We start from the raw sequence: 21,557 nt of genomic DNA on the forward strand, positions 1-21,557 counted from the left end.
GCCTGTCGCCTCTGTGAGCTTCTCCAGACCATTTGCTGTACCCAGCAACTGGCCCTGACTGGTTCTGACCCCCACTCTGGCGGGAAGACTGGCGGGAAACCCTACATCAGTAAGGGGAGTGTGCCAGTCTGTGCCAACCCCACCCCTCAGGTGGGAGAGGCGAGGTGATGCTCCCCATCTTGAAGGTGGAGAGCCCTGCCCAATCACAGCTAGGCTCTTGCCCTCCTCCCACAGGAGGGGAGCAGACTAGGGGGTGTACTCACCTATTGGTCCCTGCCCTTGCCCTACCTGTAACGCCCCTAAATTCAGTATTTAGGGACTCTCTGAACATTCCTTCCTCAGATCCCGATAAGAAAAGAAGATCTTGAAGAAGAGGAACCGCCATGCAGCTGCTAACGACAGGATGACACCCACTGACTTGGCCCCAGTCCTACCAACCCGTCGATCATGGGACCTGCTCCTGCTTAATCCCGGCGACTCCTGCGGACAGCAACCTTGGAACCCCCGGAGAACCTGCCTGCCTTGTCCCTCTTGAAGACTGGGACTTCCATAAGCAGAGGCTCTGCTTCAACAACCATACCCCTGGTGCCAGCCAAGAAGCACCAGACCAACCCACTCTGCACCCGCCGAGCCCGGCCCATGCCCGAGTGATCCAAGACCACGAAGACGTCTACCCGGCGACTGGGACTCGAAGTTCAGTGCCCAAAGACCTTCCTCAATGAACCAGACGACGCCTGCAGCCTCAGAACCAGGAACCCCTCCAACCGCGACCAGCCTGAGGGTAAGATTTCCGACGCCCAAAGACACACCTACACCCGGCTTTTCTATGAAATTTCTAAGTGTCTACTTTTGAAAACTTGAAATATTCCTTAAAAATCATACCTACTATTGAAAAGTAATTGCTTACCTGTCTTAAGTAGAGATCCCAGTGCTGGACCTAGGAACCCAGTACTGGATTACAAAAGTAACGAGAACATACTATACCTGTAACCTGAATTTTCTCCCTTTGGATAACATTGCTAGATTTTCACTGAAAAGTTTTTAAGTGTGAACTTTTAAAATACCTTTATATTCTTTAAAAATCATTGCAATAACTAAAACGTTTTTACTAAACTGTTTTCAGCTTAGACCCCAGGAATGAATCTAAGATCCATTTCTGGAATTAAAAAAGTAATCTATATGTAGAAAAACCCAATGAGCTCAATGTTAGATTGTATTTAGAATTGTGTTGCCTACTGCAACCCCTGTACCTATTGTGTTAACAAAGTTATTACCATTCTGCAAAGTACTTACCTGAGATCACTCAGAATTGAGAAAAGTATATTTTGATACCTGTTGGTTCTAATATTAAAACTATATCTTTTGATATAAAAGCCATTGGCCTGGAGCTCAGTCTTTGAGTGTGTGAAAACTTTTGCTGACTGAGTGTGTACAACAAATGCTTTACAATGTCCTCTGGTACTGCCTTACTGCTCGACCAAGCTACCACCTTTGAGAGTAAGGTCAGCCCTGACTTTAAACTCCGTTATACCTCTGGGGTAGGTGGCCTCTATACACCCTCTACCTTACTTTGGTACAGTATATATAGAGCCACTTTCTCACAATGTAAGCCCTGTGTAAGTACTTGAAATGTAAAAGTTTATGGTGATGATAGTTCAATATGTATTGTGTCTGTGTGCAGCATTAATACCATACTTTATCAGTCAATAGGATATCTAAGTTCAGCTCCTAGGCCCCGTGCTCTTTAACTCCGACGGCCGGATAGACAGTCAGAGATAAATGATATAATCGAGAAACCAAGGGCATTCCATCTGATGAAGGTATGACCATCGTAAGTGGGGGAAAGTCAGCCGGTTCCGTCGTCTCTTTCAGGAGTGCCCCGAGCAGGGAGGTACGGATTCTATGCATGAGGAATTTGTCCATGTAGGAGGCAGTGATGAGCTCCTCTGTGCTACACAGTTATGTGTCTTTAAAGAAGGCATCCACCTCCCACATGCCGAGTTTGGTCCATGTGTGCTAGTGAGAGTTTCTGTTGTGGGGGGCAGTCTGTGGTTATCAGCCAGTGGTATGTGTACCAAATATAGAAACTCAGCTTGCAAGTAACGTCGCAGTTTAGTTCACGCCCAGTACTCTGTCGGCAAAGTCTGAATCTCAGTGGGGCATTGAGGCAGGCCCTTTGATAATAGTCCCGACAAAGGATTTGGGTATATCTGGGATCGTTCTGGTTTCAAGTACTGGAGTCTGGCATCCGGGTGTTACCAATAATATGTGAAGTGGATTTGGACGACTATGTAGTATAAATAAAAGTCAGGAACTCCGAATCCTCCCTGCTCAAATGGCATAACTAGGGTCCCCCAGCTGATTCACTGTTGCTTACCGGCCCACTTTTGTTACATCTTAAATCAGTGTGTAGCTTCCTGTGCTCTTTTTATGAGCCATTTTTGTTTCTTGGTCTGAGTTTTGTATTGTCTTAAGGCCGTGCAGACAAACGAATCGCCCGGTCTTTCATCAGAGTTCTCAGTACTTAGTTTATTGTGGTTTTGAGCTGCCGGAGTCTTGGATCTTACGTTGCTCCTTTAAGGTTTTCTAGGCGAGCATTGGTTTGTTTGCTTTTGCATATGCTACCCGGAATTTTACTGAAAAAGTCAAAGTTATAATCTAGGCTGGTGCTGGTTCTGTTAGTGGTGGTCAGTGGATTATATCCTGTGAATCTACCGTTCAGAGCCCTAAGGCTTAAATGTTCAAGGTCATCCGGCAAACCGTGTCTGATTTTTGTTTGAAACCAGAGTGTATTTTTACCTTGCTCATGTATCTCCCATTGCGCTGTTTGGGCTACTGCTTGTTTTGAATGTGGTTTCTCACCAATAAGCCACATCCAATCACTGCCCTCCCACCTGGGAGGCAAATATATCATTACACCTTTGAACAATGTACACTTCTAAGCATGTCTTACCAGCCCTGGCACAGCAAGCCTGCAACACAAAACAAACACCTTTTGAAAAGGAGTTTTATTTAACAAAATGCGAACTCTATCACTTTTAGAAGAAGGCTTAGGGTTTATTACATAATACTCTCTAAACAAAGGCTGTCTCAAATACCAAATGCATAAGATTCAAATATATGTAGCAAACTTATAATCTAAAGGCATGAATCAATAACTGAGCAAACTATAATACTGATTAATAAACAAGCAATAACTGATATGAGATAAGATACACTGGATGTCCTGCAAGAGATCAGAAAGATATATATATATATACAGAGTAGAGAATCACTCTGGATGTGCACCTCCCACACCACAATGAAAACACCTCAAACGATCACATCCACTGGCTCACATCACAACGGCAATAATCACAAAACTCGATACATCACCTGATGCATACACTGCCCACTTCTGGCTGGGGGAAGTCTTCACACAGCCGGGGATCAGAGCTCAGCAATCAGGGTTCAATCCAAGGTAGACACGTCTGCCCTCACTCGGAATCCAAACTCCCGAACTTCCACTTCCAACTTCCACCGGACCAGTGGAGGCTTCCCCTTTTACTACAAATGGAAACATTGGTCGAAGCTTCTAGCAAGCCACGCCTCCTTTTCCCATCAGATTCCGTACCACTCCGTGCCGGGGACACTGCATTGGTTGATCAGGCCTCTGCTATGCCTTCTAGAAGGAGCCTTCACATTCCTCTGATAAGAACTGGTTTCTACTAGCACACAGAGTGTAGAAAACAAGTGAAAGCAAAACATCACTTCTCACCTAGAAAGGCTCAGAAGATGGAGTCGCTTAAGCATAAGCCACTAATGTAAGATGGCATAAGATTATGCCAAAGCCAATAGGCAAGCCCTGCTTTTAAGCAATATAAAGTCAGAAAACAGAATGGTCAAAGCCAATAGTAAGAACTCCTAATTCTCACCACTGACACATTCCTGCACAACTGCACACTTTCAAATGCACATCCCACACGCTCTGCTCTTGGCAAGACTGTTCCACTCAGTAACAGCTCCCACAGAAAGACAGCAAGATTACAGAACAGAAGACAAGCAGGCAAATGCAGGACCATCCTACATTAAGGCTAGGGTAAAAGAACACACTAAAATCAATTAAAATGGTGATAAGTAGAGGTCATCTTAGTGTGCCAGACTACAAAAGGGGCTCTTTCACTACACTGCTACATCTCCATTCATGGAGACTGAGAGGCGAGAGTTAACTGCTTTTCACCTGCCACCCAAAGTGGTAGATGTCATCTGTGCCATCAGACGTCCTTCAACGATGTCTATTTACGCCGGGCACTTCGACAAATTTGTGGCCTCGTGTCGAGTCTGCAAGATGGACCCTTTAAAAGCCAAAAGATTGGGAGTTTAACTGTTTTGTTTTTTGGCGAGCAAGGCTTTTCATTGGGCACTACTAAAGTTAATTTTTCAAGATTTTCAGCCTTTTTGCTATTAATAGACCAGCCGTCCTTCTTATAATTACCTGTTGTGATTTGACACTTATAATTCCTCCCGATATTATTGTGATGCTACAGTTGGACCTTAACTTGGTCTTAATGTTTCTCATGTTTTTGCCCTTTGAGCCGATGCACAACTGCTCATTGCGTCTTCTGACTCTAAAGACCTTATTCCTTATGTCTGTCAGTTCAGCTCTTCTTCTTGGTGACCAAACTGCATTTAACAATTCTCCCAGGTCCAGCTGACTCAGTGCAACTTTTGAGCATTGAGTCCTGGTCTGTTAGGCTGCATGGGGGCAAGGAGCGACAATCAACAATCAACCAGCTCATTAGGCCAGCTTCTTCACCATTTGTGGCCATGTGCTGTCAAGTCATTCAACTTACTCTTGGAGTGTGTGCTTCTAGCTGGGCTCGGATGATGACTTCTCCACAAACAGGACACATCAGGCACAGTCCTTTTCTTCGCTAGTTCAAGGTGCAGCACAACTTTAGTTCAGTCTTCCCTTTGGTGGGTCCTTGGCGCTTCAGGAAAGTCCTTCAGTTCTCTTCGCCAGTACGGCGAGATCAGAGTTCTGGCTGCCAGGGGTGCTCCTTTTATGCCCAGAGAGTGCCGTGAGGTCGTGGTCACTAGCCAGTGGGCTGCTAGGTTCCCTTCTGCCTGATGACAACTTCCTGTGAAGTGTGGCATCTAGCTATCCCAGAATGTTCTATTCTAACCACTCTCCAAGATGGTAAGATCCCCCTCTTGGTGTGTAGAGCTCTGTAGTCTGCCCTAGAGGTGTGGCATTTTTTCCAGAAGGAGGTAACACCTCCTCAAATGCAATATCAAAGAGGTACCCCCCAAAAGTAATTTGTAGCTCTGGGAGAAGTTGGAATAAAACAACAATATAAACTGCGAAAGCACTCCCACTCGACCTATATCCATTTAACAATGGCTACTAAAGCTCACTGGGCTAGCCCTTTGCTGTGTGAATACAATAGATACAACAGTGTTTTATTCAGTTACATTCTTGTTTATTAAATTTATTTTCTCAAAAGATAAACAGATTTATTTTTAGCTATAAAAGACATTTCTTTTGTGCTGTACGTACAATAAATGTTATATGTGATTCAACATTTTATATTCATATACATCATAAACATGATTTATACACCTCCTCATACTGTGATCAACCTCACATCACGGCAACCTCACATCCCATCACATCCTTACATGCCATACTCACACATTCACACCTCACATGCATCCCAAACCCAGCTTCAAAAAGCATATACGACTCATCATGGGAAGAACCCTTCATTTAGTGTTCATGATTATGTTGCCAGCTGGGGATCCATTAGGTCGATGTATGTTTCGGTGGGTAAAGACTATTTGCATCCACCTTCTTTGGGACCTCTCCTTATGGATTTAATTTAAAACTGAGGGTAATGCGGAATCCAGAACAATCAAGCTGTCTTCATGTTCACAAATGGGTACTGAAATATTTGGAATGAAACTCCTTGCCTCCAAAGTAGAAATACGCTGTCCCGGTGATGGCTCCTAGGCTATCTGTAAATGCAACTTTTTGACTGGTAAGAAGGGCCTGTGGTTATAAATCATAAGAGGTGAATAATTCCAAGAGATTAGTTCGCTATGTCACACGTGATCATGGCGTAGTCTTTACTGCTTGGCGTAGTCTTTACTGCTTTCAATGCTAATCACAGTATGGGGAGTTGTATAAATCATGTTTATGATGTATATCAATATAAAATGTTGAATCACATATACAATTTATTGTACATACAGCACAAAATAAATCTTTTATATCTTTTGAAAAAATGAATTTAATAAGTAAGAATGTAAATGAATAAAACACTGTTGTATGTATTGTATTCACACCGCAAAGGGCAGCCCAGTGAGCTTTAGTAGCCATTGGTAAATAAGATATAGCTCGAGTGGGAGTGCTTCGCAGTTTATATTGTTAACACCCCTTCTGATGGCAGGTCTCTATTATTATCTGTCCAATGTGATTTCCCCTGGCATTGATTATTTCTGAAGCCTACCCAGTTTTTTATCAAATTACATGCTTTCACCTTGAGCCTTCTTAAGACAGTACTTTGCATTTCTCAATTGATCATGAACACCCTCAGTGCAGTTTCTTCGTTACATCTCTGCCACTAAAAGCTAGATTCAAAAGGGTCTAACCATATTACCCCAACATTTGAAACTCCTCAGTGATTCAATGCAAACACATTTTACATTTCCTGAGAGCTACAAAGCTTATTCATTTTAGTTGTATGTATTTAATCGTGTATATAGTGCACCAAGAACAATCTGTATGATGGTTTTTTGCATGCATTGTAAAGTGCTGAGACGTACTCCAAGGGAAGAGGGTTATACACTTTTGAAACCTAACTTAACAAATACCTGCTTGCTGTGGATTCCAGTGATACACTTTGTATACTTAGTCTAAGAATTGTCTGAAAAGGTGATATTGAGAGCGAAATCAATGTTCCAAGGTCAGGAGGTGAAGAGGTCTATGGTACAGTGGCTGTTCCAGAGAAAGATTATTTCCATAGTGTCGATGTTGTGAATTTGAGGAAGAGGATTTTGAGACTCTAAGACCCTTTGAAGTCTATGAATATATTTAATTTAAACAGGCTCAATCTCAGTTTTTTCCTAGAACTGCAACTATACTTAATACCTTTCAAATTTTACAGTTACAGCATCTGTCCTTCTGTTAGGAAAACACCTAAAGTATTTTTTCTAGCAAATATTATTGTTATTGGTGCATTAGAATTCACAGTTCTCTCGCCGCATCAGTTTTCATGTTAGAAAAACACAAATCACATCCTATTTGTTCACTGTCCCAGTCCCAAGGCGTCCTTTTGTTAAATTAAATCTCAAATTTACTTCACCTCTAGATCTGGTGCATATATAAGAGACACTGTAAATAAAATGTGTATTTATTTATCGTGGAATTAACTAATGTGTGTATGCATTTAGCTATCTCATGATCCCTGTATGTATCCCAGTCTTAACCCAATTTCAGCACTTGGTAACATAGGAGAAGTGTCACTGCAATGTTTAAGTAATTCTGAAAAAATATTCCATTACATTTGCAGCATCATTTTCTCCTTTGTAAATGAGCCAGGATACTCCATATTGACATGGCATTGCAGCCTGCTGGAGATTCGCGATCATGCTGTTTTCTTCTTGCAGTGGGTCATGCTTTTACGTTGCGGATTATGGAACTGTTAATAGACTAGTCTGTGGTGTGCTGTAAAGTGGTGCTTCTTGGTTCAAGTTTCTAAATGTGACACCATCCTTGCAAGACACTTTAGATCAATGGAATTTACTAGCTTATATTTCTAAAATGTGTGTGCAATTCTTTATTGCGTTTATTGCCTTGTTCCTATGAAATGTCATAAATATTTAATGTGATGTCTGTTTCGTAAGCTTCCATCCTCTTGGATGCCTGCCGCTCTTTGTCATACCTCACCCGCTTGAATGTTTATGAACTTGAAAGCATATTATAAATAATTTTACAAGGATAATCCATCGTGCGGCTGGCCGGCATTTGAGTTTCAAGCTCTTGGTCACCTTTGAGTAGTGCATGAATGTATGTATCTTAAGTTACTCTTCATTACGAATACCTTGAGAGAGGAGTGTTGTAACAGAAATGCTTGTCTTGAGATTGTATCAAACTAATAATAAAGTGTATTTACATTTCTAGGTAGTTCTTCCCACCTTTATTCTTGAAAAAAGATCACTTTTGGAAATGTATGCAGACTTTTTTGCTCATCCAGACTTGTTTGTGAGGTATGTCTCTAACAATTGCCTATACGTTTTTTTAGTTTTGCTATTTACAGATGTGTGCGAAGAGATTTTATTTTCTTAAGTTTTTCTATTTACATGTGGTGTGAGAAGAGAATCCCTTTTTGTTAATAGTTTGGTGTGGTTGACAGGAAATCTGAATTACTCACTTAACACAAAAATATTGATACCTGTTTACTCCGTGTGGTCAAAGACACAAATGCCCCATCATTTTACAACCTAGTACATTCTTAAATATGTAGTCTGTATTCAACTTAATTCAACCATTTGAACTAAAGGAATATATTACATTGTTTTGCAAAATGGCAGCCAATGACAGGGCCATTGTGTTCCAGATGAAGTGTGGTTCTCTGATAATACAACATAAAATAAGTCAACTTTTTGATGCTGCGAAACAACACTTTTTAAAATAGGTGCTTGCACAAAAAAGCAGAACATTTGTACTCCTTTGGTTCATCCACTAACCTCATACTTTCAATTTGGGTACAGCAATGCTTTAAAATACATAGACAACATGACTAGCTCATATTCATCATAATATTTACATGAAGCCAATCGTTAAAAAACATGGATATCACAGATAATTCTTGATGTGCTATGTATAGAGACTGAAAATACATAGTAATTGCATAGAGGTTGCCCCGCAGCTTCCAGCAAAAGAAACAAAATGAAAGCAGAATACTAATGAAAACTGTGAGTAATTTTGAGAAAGCTTTGTTAGCTCCCTTGCAGTCAGTTAATCAAGTTTTTTTTTTTTTTAGGGTGGGGTTGGTTGAGCATTAAAGAGCTCTTCTGATTGCACTGATCATTTTTTAGTGAGATATCTATTTGAGAAGAAATTGCTCCTATGTTCTGATCCCCAGAAATCTGTTGACAGAAAGGGTGTTAATTACCTGCGCGAGGCAAAATTAGAGGACGTTTCAAAATGTATGTAAACATAAAGTCTATATTGTAGCGGGTTCCAGCACTATCTGGAGTGCTTCAACAAACAAGACCATTATTTGAGAAAGCTCCCTCCTGAAAAACATGGCTCTTTTTAACCAGTGCCCCCTTTCTGATTATATTTTTCCCTCTGCTTTTCATATGTTGACTTGTCACTTCTTGCAAAGAAGGGTTTTCTGAAAATATCCTGCTTGCAAAATTATTGTGTAACCAGTGCTTTAACACATTGCAGCATGCTGTCCTCATTCAACTCAATCATTTTTAACGGTCATCTACAGATCGGTTTTAGCTGATTGTTTACACGGGACCTCTTGCGGACCACACTTAAACTTAAAGTGGGTTTTGAACAGCCTATTGCGTACTGTTGGTTCCATTTCTTGTCACTCATTTGCTCGCTTCTGAGTTCATGGGTTTAATTCGATTTGTTGAATATGCCCTTCCCCTGGAGTCTACCTCTTTAACATTCTTTTCATTAGAGGAGTTGCATCCTTCAACTGCTCACATTCCACAAACTAATTTCTTTCTTTCTCTTTAAGTAATACATGAGTGCTGTTCTCTCCCCTGTTTGATTCTCCCACCCCCTAAATACCGCTAAACCCAGCATACTCCATGTTACTTCCTCCTCCATCTTCTCTATAGCTTCACCCCACCCCATCCTTTTTAATAAAAAATGTACTTCCTCTGGCTCAAGTTCCTCTGTTTCTTCCCCACGTTGACTTCTCATTCACCTGCTTCTCAGTTGCACTCCCACCCATCCTGTCCTGGTAGTCTCCAAAGCAAATATTTTTTTTTCCGATTTTGCTGGGCTGGGAAGCTCCCATTTGCTGCGGACCATCTGTTTTTAAAATAAGCTTTAGCACATGTTTAAGTTATTGTTTTTTTCCTTTTGACTCTAGCTCTCCAAATGGTGTCACTCCTTCACAGACAGTAAATAAAAAATAAAACAAATTGTTGACCGCGTCATGTCATGCCTGGTGACGCATGCACATGTTGTAGAAAAGGGCCTATTTGATATGGTCACCTATATTATTTGCCCTAGTACTGATGCTTTTTGACTGGAAAAGCAGTGGGTCCCTGATAATCAGGTTGCCAGTGCTCTCTCCCTTAAAACAAGGTAAATGCCTTATTGTAACTCAATTGGCAAGGACTTTAGCACCCCTGTAAGTCGCAGGTAAATGTACCACGCTCTCTGAGGCCAGTAGCAATGCTTGTCTGCAGAATGGCAGAAGGTGATCACTCCTCCTTCAGCAGGATGGCTAGCAAATTAGCGTCTCAAGGCCAGAGGCCTCAAAGCCTCTACCCCCTTTGAAATGCGACCTTGGTTATACCCCTGACCTGGGTAATGCCACTCCCTGCCCTTAGGCCCATTTGGCACAGGAGCTGGCAACAAATTAGATAGTCAGAAGGCGTGTCACACTTACAGGATAGGGGCACCCTAAGGTGGGCCGCCTGAAGTTTCACCATCTTCTTTTTGGTGAAACTAGGAATTCTGGGTAACGATTATGCGCACTTCTCCCAGGAAGTGGTCATATAGTGAGTGGGGTGTAGGTACCCCATTGGCTACTGCACTACACTCCCCTAAATTCAGTATTTAGGGTTGCCCCTGACACCAGAGTTTCAGATTTGTCTGCCTGGGGACCAATGAAGGACAAAGAAGAGCTGACTCCACAAGAATAGAGGACCTGCTCCGAAATTGGTGCCAAACCCTGCATGACTGCTGGTAATCTCAGCAATTGCCCGAAATCTCGTCTAGAAGTTCAAAATCCTTCACAAACTCTTGGAGGTCTGTTTATTGCTTCAACAATCACTTAGCATCTTCCTTGAGGTGAAGAAGCCACCCCCCTGCATCTGCAGGCACCGACCACTCTGGTACCGTACTTGGTTTTGCTGGCCATCGAGCCCTCAGAGGAAGCATCTTGCCAGGAGGAGGTCATCGTGGTTCCAAGAGGTCAGCCCCATCTCTCCAGTGAGTTTAGAAATGTTTGACCCTCCAGGAGCTCCCCTGCACCAATACCCTGGATACCTGAGCATTTGCTGCAAACAAGGCTTGTTGAGTGTTTAGACTGGATACCACAGGTGCCAACAGGTCCAGCACCGACCTGCCCAATGAGGGCTGTCAGGAACGACAACGCTCACACTGAGAATGAAGACTGAGAAGTGTGAGAGCCTCCAACACAAGTGGCCAGCCGGCCAAACACCTTTGCACCCGAGCCCAACGGCGTGGGTTCACGGAAGCTCACTGTGCCCCATTGCTCCCAAGACCCTCACCAACTGAACCCCCTCTGGATTCTTCCATACGTGTCCCCACATGCAGTCCCGTTATGACAGGTACTTTGGACTAAACTGTGTATCGCTAGAGGCTACCAACATGACCGGCAACTTTTCACCCTTGCACCCACGCCGACCTGGGAGATGCCACCCCCTGCCCTGAGGCCCATGTGGCTCCATGACAGGGGGGAAATAAGTTATGCAAGGAGGCGTGGAGAACACCCAGGTCAAACACACCCCTAAGGTGAGCTGCCTGATGTGATCTACTCTAAGGAAATTCCACCATCTTGATGATGCCACAATTAGGAACACTGGAACAGGGTCTTGGCCGGCCTGGCCATACCAGGCATCAGGCATTTACCTGGGAGGCTGGAAGGTTGGGGGCTGTTTTCGTTACTGGGCCCAGTTTTGCAGCGGCTTGATCCTCCTTTCCTAGAAAGAGAAGATATTGTACCTTTACACACCAACTTGAAGCTGTGCCCAGAGTGCCTTCCTCTACTCCGGGTGGTAGGTCATGTAACTTGGGGTCCAGAGAAGAACTCCGAGAGCAAGATGTCATTTTTGAGAGACGAGCCAGGAGACCTGCCCTGGAAGCCAAAATCCTGACTAGAGAAAGGGCTGGTATGGGTTTAGAACCCATCAATGGTAGCAGCAGACTAATAAATAGGAGTGGAGATGAAAGCTTTGACTCGAAAATCCCAAAAGGGATTGTCCCCAAATATGTTGAGGGTTATGATATCACCAAGTTTTTCACAGCCTTTGAGCGGGCTTGTGGAATGAGAAGGCTTAGCTAAAAGTATTGGGGCACTCATCTATGGGAGCTGTTCTCAGGAAGATGCAGGGATAGACTCCTGACATTGAATGAGGCAGATGCTGAGCTATATGACCTCATGAAGGATACCCTGATTGGGGCGTTTCGACTCAACAGAAGATTACAGGATTAAATTCAGGGGAAACCTTGAGTCAGTCCTGGGTAGATTTTGTTGACTTCAGCCAAATTACTAGGTGCTGGTTGAAAGGGAGCCAGGTACAAGACTATGATGGATTTTGAAATGTAAATATGAAAAAACATCAGTTAAGTAAATTTGTGTCCGAAAAATTGCATCTGTACTTGGTGGACCTAGGTTTAGTCTGCCTCCAAGAATTGGGAAAGAAGGCTGACCATTGGGTCAAGACTAGGATGCCCAAAAAGTCTCATTGAGGGGGTGACCAAAAGAAAGGGATAACTACCTCCCACCCCATCTCCCAGGAAAATGTGGCTCAGTCTAAAGACAAAAACAAAGAGCCTTCTAAAGGCCTCCAAAAACCTGTTCATGAGGGTGTGCCCTGAGACACTTCACAGTACAAGGGTGGGTCCCGGGGTAAGCCAGTGGTTTACTCTAATGCCCCCCTAGTTACCACTGGGGTGGTGAGTCTCCAGAGTAGATCCTTTGTGTTCCCTGACCAGGTTAGACAGCATTCTGAAGCCACTTTGATCTGAGTATGGGGTGGATGTAGCTGTCCCGGCTGTCTGTCCCAGTAATCTGGAGAAATACAGACAACAGTCACATATTAATGGGGTGATTGTGGAAGCACTGAGGGATACAGGTGCAAGTGTCACTATGGTGACTGAGAAACTGATATCACCAGGGCAGTATTTAACTAGAGAAACCTATTCAGTCATCAGTGCTGATAACAAAACTAAAGTTCATCCCATGGCTGTGATGTCCTTAGAATTGGGGCGGGGGGTTACTGGCCAAAAGAAGGTGGTCGTTTCCACTACAATGCAAGTAGAATATCTGTTAGAGAATGATCTGGTGTCCTCAGCATGGGCTAAGGTAAAGCTTAGGTCCTTGCAGCCATGCTGGGAATACCTGAAATGGGTGTGCTTAAAATCCAAACAAAGAGCAAAGCTCAGGGTGGAAAAAGGGGAAGTGGAGCCCTGAATAATGGCCCAATCTCTCAAGAGAAAGATAAGAAGGCTGGTAAACCAACATCTGAACAGCCACAAGCTCAGTTCCCCTCTCTGCAGGGAGAAGACCTACCAGCCCCAGGGGGAACTGAGCCTCGGGATCTTGGGCCTTACCAGGCAGAGCTTTTAGTCCCGGGGGACACTCTTGGAAAGAGCTGTGCCAGGAACAGGGGACCTGTCCCACTCTTGAGAGCCTGATACCGCAAGCTGCTGACCAGGAAAAGAGCGATGTTGTGGCTCCTACAGAACCTATTGGGAGAAGGTACTTCTGTATACTGAGGCTAGGGAGCCCAAACATGGTGCCACTAGGAGAAAGCTAGTGCCCAGAGTTCTTACTCACCTTAGCACACAACATCCCCTTAGCTTGGCATCTTGTCTATGCAAAAACATAGCATAGGTAGTCACCCACCTCTACTGTCCAGATATGGTCCAGAAGGTGAAGGAGTATTGTAACTCCTGTGTTACCTGTTAAGCAGGGGCAAGACAGGTAGCCACCCAAAGGTCCCCTTAATTCCACTTCCAGTGGTTGGGATTCCCATTGAAAGGGTAGGGATTAACATGGTCGGTCCTCTCGACCCTTCCACTGTATCAGGAAACAGGTTCATACTAGTGGTAGTGGACCATGCCACTGAGTAAACAATGCAATTCCACTTAGGACTGCCAGCCCTCTTAAGTGTTTTTACAAGAGTGGGTTTTCATAAGAAGGTGGACGTATCAGATAGTGGGAGTACCTTCATGTCTGCATCCTCAAAGGCAATGTGGAATGAGTGTGGTGTGACTAAGTTCACTACCCTATATCACCCACAAACAGATGGTTTAGTTGAGAGAGTCAACAAAACCATGAAACGGGTCAACAAAAACATGGGACTCCCTGGAAAACTCATAAGGAGCTGGAATGACCTTTTGCCATGGCTGCTTTTCGTCTACAGAGAAGTGCCACTTAAGGGAGTGAACTTTAGTCCCTTTGAACTTCAATTTAGTCATCCTGTAAGGAGACCCATAAGTCTTGTGAGGGAAGGCTGGGAGAAACCTCTCAAAGAGCCTAAACAAGACATGGTGGACTATGTACTTGGCGTACATTCAAGAATTGCTGTGTATGTGGAAAAAGCATCCAAAAAACTTTAGGCCAGCCAAGAGCTCTAGAAGCTCTGGTATGACCAAAAGTCTGCACTGGTGGGTTTTGAACCAGGGCATATGGAGTGGTCCGAATCTATCCTTGAAAGGAAAGGCTGAGGTCACCTACTTAGTTGACCTAGGCACTAGCAAGAGCTCTTACAAGGTCATCCATGTGAAGTGCCTAATGCCTTTCCATGACAGGGCTGATGTGCCCATGCTGATGGTCACTGATGAGAACCAGGAGGAAAAGAGTGAAGCTCTCACTGACCTCCTCTCCCACAGTCCTAAAGATGGGTCAGTTGATGGAGTTGTCATCTCAGACAGCCTCTCTGCTCAACAGCAAGCTGAGTCCTGGAGCAGTATGCTGGGCTCTTTTCCCTTATGCAAAAACAACAATTAATGGACAGAATTCAGAACAAGGTCATACATTCACCCCAGTACAAAGATCTGGGCCTAAATCCATCATTTTTTTGCTCACCATGCCATTCCAGTCTGAACCCAGCCGTATGCAAATCAGTCTTGATCCTGTGCCTCATGGGAACAGTCCAGCCCGAACTGCCAGGCCAGACTCTCTCTGGACTGCAAACAAGCATCCTTGCAACGGTTTCAGGGTTTCACCCCTCTTCAGCCAGCATAGCTTGACTCCAGTGGCATGGAGAGCAGGGGACCCACGTCTGGGCATACCTGTCCCACTCGGGGTGACAAATGCAAAAACAACAATTGATGGACAGAATGCAGAACAATGTCATACATTCACTTCAGTACAGAGATATGGGCCTAAATCCATTGTTTTTTTTGCTCACCATGCTGATGACTGCTGTTAGCCAGAAACTGGTCCCAGGATGCTTGTTACCAGTCCAGGGAAGAAACAGCATGGCAGTTTGGGCTGGAATGTTCCCATGGAGCACAGGGTCAAGACTGATTTGCATATAGCTGTGTCTGACCTGGGGGTGGCAAAGTGAGATAAAGACTGATGATGGATTCAACCCAGATCTGTGACTGGGGTGAGTGCCTGAAAAGTTTCAGCGCTCCGTCCATCATCTCCTTGTGTCTGCTTTGTTCGCCCTAGTTGGCAGGGTATGCCCAGATGTGGATCCCTTGCTCACTTTGCCACTAGATTCAAGCTAGCCTGGCTGATGACGGCTGTTAGCCAGAAACGGGTCCCAGGATGCTTGCTTCCGGTCCAGGGAAGACATGGCTTGGCAGTTCGAGCTGGACTGTTCCCATGAGGCACAGGGTCAAGACTGATTTGCATATAGCTGTGTCTGAACTGGGGTGGCAAAGTGAGCTAAAGAACGAAGATGGCTTCAACCCAGATCTGTGACTGGGGGTGAGTGTCTTATAAGTTTCAGCGCTCCGTCCATCATCTCCTTGTGTGTGCTGTTTTCCCTCATCCCTGGTCAGACTAGCTGATGTACCCATGATGTGTATGCTGGTTACGGCCTACCTGTCAAAAATAAAATCTACACATAGTCTGGCCTAGTGAAGGAAAACATTAGAGCTAAAGTCTGCAAGATGCTGGAGTTAAAGGTGATTGAACCCTCTAAAATCACTGGGCTAGCCTAGTGGGCTTAGTCCCAAAGCCTTTTTTTCCGGGGTGGTAAACCAGAGCTGATGTTTTGTGTGGACTATAGAGGTCTCAATACTGTCACGAAGACAGATGCACACCCTATCCCATGGGCTGATGAATTGATTGACAGGCTAGAGGCAGGCAAGATTCTCAGTACTTATGATTTGACTTCGGTACTGGTAGAATGGTCTGACCTCAGGAGTGAAAGAAAAATCAGCATTCTCGACCCCAATAGACATTATTAATTAACAGTAATGCCATTTCGACTAAAGAATGCCCCTGCCACCTTCCAATGGTTGGTGAACAAAGTCCTTGCTGGGTTGGAGGTTTTTAGTGCAGCATATCTAGATGATATTGCGGTCTGTAGTTCCTGCTTAGCAAGATCACCTGATTCACCAAGGAAAGGTCCTTGAGAGTCTGCAGAGTGCGGGCCTCACTATCAGGGCAAGCAAGGGCCAGATAGTTCAGGGCTCTGTTGCATACTTGGGCTACCTTATATGTGCGGTCAAGTTCAACCCGTACAACCCAAGATTCAGACACTTGTGGACTGGGTAGCTCCAACCACCCAGACTCAAGTCACGGCATTCCTTGGCTTGACTGTGTACCACAGACGGTTTGTGAGTGGGTATGCTAGGATTTTGGCATCCCTCACAGAATTTGCCTCCAAGGAGACAATTAGGACAGTGAGCTGTCAACAGGCTTTTGACACTCTGAAGGAAGCAATGTGCTCAGCACCCATTCTAAAAGTTCCAGATTATTCTAAGCAGTTCATAGTATAGAATGATGCTTCTGAACATGGGATACGAGCGGTTCAATCCCAGACCAACAATGATGGCCTTGAACAGCCTGTTGCATTCATTAGCAGGAGGTTATCCCCTCCTCCCCCCCAAAGAGGAGCGTTGGAGTGCCATTGAGAGGGAATCCTCTGCTGTGGTTTGGTCCCTGAAGACGTTGAGAACATACTTGTTTTGTACTCACTTCCTTGTTCATACTGACCACAGGTCTCTCAGATGGCTGATGCAAATGTAAGGTGAATATCCCAAACTGTTGAGGTGGTCTATCACGATACAGGAAAATTACTTTATAGTGGATCATAAACTTAGACTGTCCATGCCAATGCAAATGGCTTTCTAGGTTTTTCCACATCAATTGTAGTCCATTCTGATTCTGGAATAAGGCTCGACAAAGCGTTTTGGAAGCAGAAAATAAACACAACGAAGACAGACCTTCGCATTAAAACACTTCGCTTCAACAGTTGACGTGGCAACCATTCGGCCCTTGCTTCATCATCTTAGTTCCTACATAAGATACCACCAAGTCCAGATCCTGACGAAAACCCCATAATCAATGTGGAGTTGGAAACGCGTTGACCCCGGCCTCTGGGACAAGATACTTTTACAAGTGACCATGGAGAAAAATGTACAAATAATTACTCTCCTAGTGTGAACACTTTCAATCTCAAAGTCCCAAGGCTGCAGACATAGGCAGGAGACTCTAAAAACTTGATGTCTGTACACTTCAGATGATCTCAGCCCCAGTGTATTTACCTATCACTAAAGGACTGGTGATGTGTTATGTTCAATTGTGTTCATTCACTTTGACCAATTGTGATCATTCATTTTGTCGATTTTGTTAAGCGTCAAATAATTCTTCACTGTTTGTTTATGCAATGTTAAATTGCAAAAAAGTGTTCTTTAACATGGCACATTGTTAATGTGTATATTGGTTTTCAAAATATGAGAATAATTGTGAAATAAACTACAAGAGCGTGTGGATAAACAACACTGGCTCGTTATTTGTTAAATTGTGCATGCAACTTGTGCGACTAGAAACCTTTTGTATAAAAAAAGTGTTGTGGTCCTTTCCAGTGTTCATTTTGGACTCTAACTTTCCATAGGTTTACAGTTTCTAAGAAAGACAGCAAGCAATTGGCCAACGTTGGTGCATGTCCCGCCTTCTCTCTGCCCTGGCCTAGGGTCCGCAGTAGCGAGCGCGGCTTTCCTCCCTCGCCATGGCTCATTAAGCATAGCTCCAAACACAGTCGTTTTCACTTGCACATACTACCAAGTTTGTTTTATGTATTTATTTTACTAATATTCGGCCTCTTTCTGCTCTCCCATGTGTCCCTTCGAGATCCTCCTCTCCTTCCGCATTCTGCCAGCACCCTCCTACCCAATAGTCGTCCACCTCCAACACCACCAACACGTCCACCACCTCCATCACCACCACGTCCACCACCTCCACCACGTCCACCACCATCTCCACATCACATCTACCACCACCACGTCCACCACGTCGTCCACCACCACGACGCCCACCAGCACATAAACCACCACCAACACCACCACCAACACCACCACCACCACGTCCACCACCACCACCACGTCCACCACCACCACGTCCACCACCACCACCACCACATCCACCACTTGCAGCATCTCTACCTCACAGTGGCATATCTGCATGAGCCACTCACTCAAAACAAGCATTAGCATAGCCAATAGTTCTCTCCTTTTGGACCTTATCAGTGTTTAGCTATGCAACACTTGATGTTGTTGCACCAAGGATATTGTGCTGGATAACTAAACACTTAAAAGGTCCCAAAGTCTAGACTTATTGGCTATGCCAATGCTTGTTTGACTTTGTCACCCCCACTTTTTGCCTGTCATCTGATGCGGTTTTGACAGAAGTACACTTGGTTCTGGCTATTCAGGTTCCCAGTGCCAGATCTCTTTCCCTAAAACTGTACAATTGTTCCCTAATTAAAAAGAGCTTTCACACCCCGGAATACCCTAGTAAATGGTACCCCTGGTACCTAGGGCATGAGTGCTAAAGATGACCCTGAAGGGATGCAGCATGTATTGTGCCACCCTAAAGGCCTCGTTACCACTCTTTTTGTAGACTGCGTGAGATGGTGCAGACAAAAGTGAAAACATGACATGGCACACATGCTGTGTGCCATGCCTGCAGACCTTGCATGCAATATAGATAGGTGACCCCTACAGCAGGCCTTACATTAGATGATTAGATGTGTTGACATACCTGCATTACTTATCATAGAACATCATTCCTCTCGCCGTAAGTAGACAAGTTGGATGTTGACAATCCTTTGGCAAATTGCGCACGCGAGGCCGTTACAGGAAGTTTCTCTTCAAAATGGAACAATATGTTTGAGGAATGTGAGCTGTAGATCACATGCTTTGCATACTCCTGCCATCTAGTGTTGGGTCCGGATGTTTGCAAGTTGTTTTTTTTCAAAGAAGTCTTTCCAGTCACAAGGTAGGGTACTCTCCATATCGGTGGTAGTGCGCATGGGCATCAACTCCATTGTTAGATTATTTTTGTCTGCCATCGGGTTCGGACGTGTATTACTGCACTCCGGTTTTAAATCATTTTATTCGGGTTCTCCTCAGTGCACAATTCACTCTAGGTATTGTTTCGAACGAGTATCCCAACTTTCCGCGTATCGTATCAGCCGAGTAAAACCTCCATTTCGATCAAAAATCTTAGGGAAGGCCGTCCTGCCTAACTGCGTCGATCCACTTTGCAGTGGATGGAAAGGTTTCCATTCAAAGTCTGTCCTCTGTCCCACGTAAAGTATCCACAAACCGACTTGCACTAAGTATGCAACTTGTGCTTGTCTCCAGAGCACAACAAACAGGACTGCGCCACATGCATATCATTCAGATCGAAGAAAACGCTCCGTGATCGCCGGGCTTGACTTCGCAAGATGCAGAGTCAAAACTTCGAATACACGCCGACCATCTTCGGCGAAGGATCTGAGCACGAATTAGACGCACAGGGGGCCGAGGAAGAACAACAGGAACTTGTCTCTATTCCAGAATCGGACTCCAAGATGGAAGAAGACTTGCTACAAGTCAACGTCCCGTGAGTACCGAATGCCCCTTGACCCAAACTCCAATTCACCCGAAACAAATGGATCCGGTCCCACCCCCGCCTTCTGGCCATGGTCGGCACCGAGAAGACATTTCTGACGCCCCTCCCTCCGGCTCGGCACCAAAACACAGCCCTAAGCCTTCTGGCTGGGAATAGAGTCAGCCAAAGTCTGGCACCGAGCCGAAAGCTTCAGTCTCTGAGCCGAAGACTGTTTCGGAGCCGAAATCATGGACCCCAAAATCCAAACCTCCTTCGGCACTAAAACCTTCCGAAAATGGATTCCACCTTGTCACCGAAATCCTCTGTGCCGAAACCTAAAACTGGTCCTCCGAAGCTGCAGGACACAATTTTCGATGCTCCAACACACTAATCGGACCCAAAACAGAAGGAACTTTATGTAAACCCAGAAACATGACGTGTTCTTCCTAAACCATCTCCAAAATGCAAACATGAGTCAGAGGACACTCTTTACCATATTCCTTTGAAGAAGAAGAATGTAGGTACCAACCCCTCCTCTCCTCCTCCAGCATGTTCCCCTACACCAACTTCTCCACCTTGTTCCCTACACCAACTTCTCCACCTTTGCAGCATTTGCTGATTAATCCAACTAACTCTCCACCACCACCACCAGATGATGATGATGGCAATGGAGATATAGGAGACAATATTTTACCAGTAGACTCCTGGAAAGACCATAACACAGATTCACCTACAGATAACGACCCATGCTTTACCTTGGAAAGCCTTCCCCTCCCGACGGCAATGTAGAATATTTAGAATTACTTGATAGAGCTTCGGAATATCATGGGGTACAGCTACACAAGGAATCTCTAGAGGAAGATTTCCTATTTGAAACGCTCAGTAGCATACAAAAGGCTAGCTACCTATTCTTAAAGGTAGGATGAGACTTGCTGATGATATCTTTAAAGATCCAGTGCGTGCTTGCATTCTCACCCCCAAAATTGATAAAAAAACATAAGCCTGGTCCCTCAGATCTAGTCTTTAATAAAGGGCAGTTGCTACTAGAGTCTTTGGTGGTCTCTAATGCCCATAAACAGGCCAATTCGCAGACTACAGGGGATGTTCCCCCTCCTGACAAAGAGTCAAAAATATTAGACGCCTCCAGTAAAAGAGAAGCCGCCCAAGCAGAAAATCATTGGTGCATTGCCAACACCCAGGCCCTGCTAGTCAGATATATCTGAAAGAGATACGTTAGTGATAAAATCCTTACCTTAGAATTCGCCTCAGGCGTCAGACTGGATCCAGAAAGTTTTTGTCAGCAGTACCCCTGCGCGTCAGAAGGTGGCATCGTGCGGCTCCTCGTCCGTCGCAGGATGACATTGCGGCAGCTACTAAGATGCTGCCCTCGCGCGCTGACGTCAGTTCCTTCTTTTTCCACGCTAGCAAGCGCAGATCCGGAGAGAGCAATACCCCCAGTCAATTTTTGACTGAGTTTTGGGGGACTTTTGTCTCTGTCTTTTTAAGTCTAGCAACTCCTGGTGCTGTAGGGATGCCTGGTTTCAAATCTTGTGAAGTTTGTCCCTGCAT

General features: G+C 44.6%; 1 protein-coding gene across 8 annotated transcripts in view; it reads left to right on the forward strand.

Moving 5' to 3' along the window:
- Positions 1-21,557, forward strand: part of OSBPL9 (oxysterol binding protein like 9) — a 1,205,712-nt gene that overhangs the window by 824,522 nt on the left and 359,633 nt on the right. For all 8 annotated transcript variants that reach the window (XM_086952425.1, XM_086952427.1, XM_086952426.1 and 5 more), the window contains one exon: positions 8,165-8,250. In XM_086952425.1, coding sequence (XP_086808551.1) covers positions 8,165-8,250 — 86 coding nt within the window. The remainder of the gene's footprint in view (positions 1-8,164; positions 8,251-21,557) is intronic.

This window comes from Lissotriton vulgaris, chromosome 1_1 (genome assembly GCF_964263255.1).
Source record: "Lissotriton vulgaris chromosome 1_1, aLisVul1.2, whole genome shotgun sequence".
Taxonomy (NCBI): domain Eukaryota; kingdom Metazoa; phylum Chordata; class Amphibia; order Caudata; family Salamandridae; genus Lissotriton; species Lissotriton vulgaris.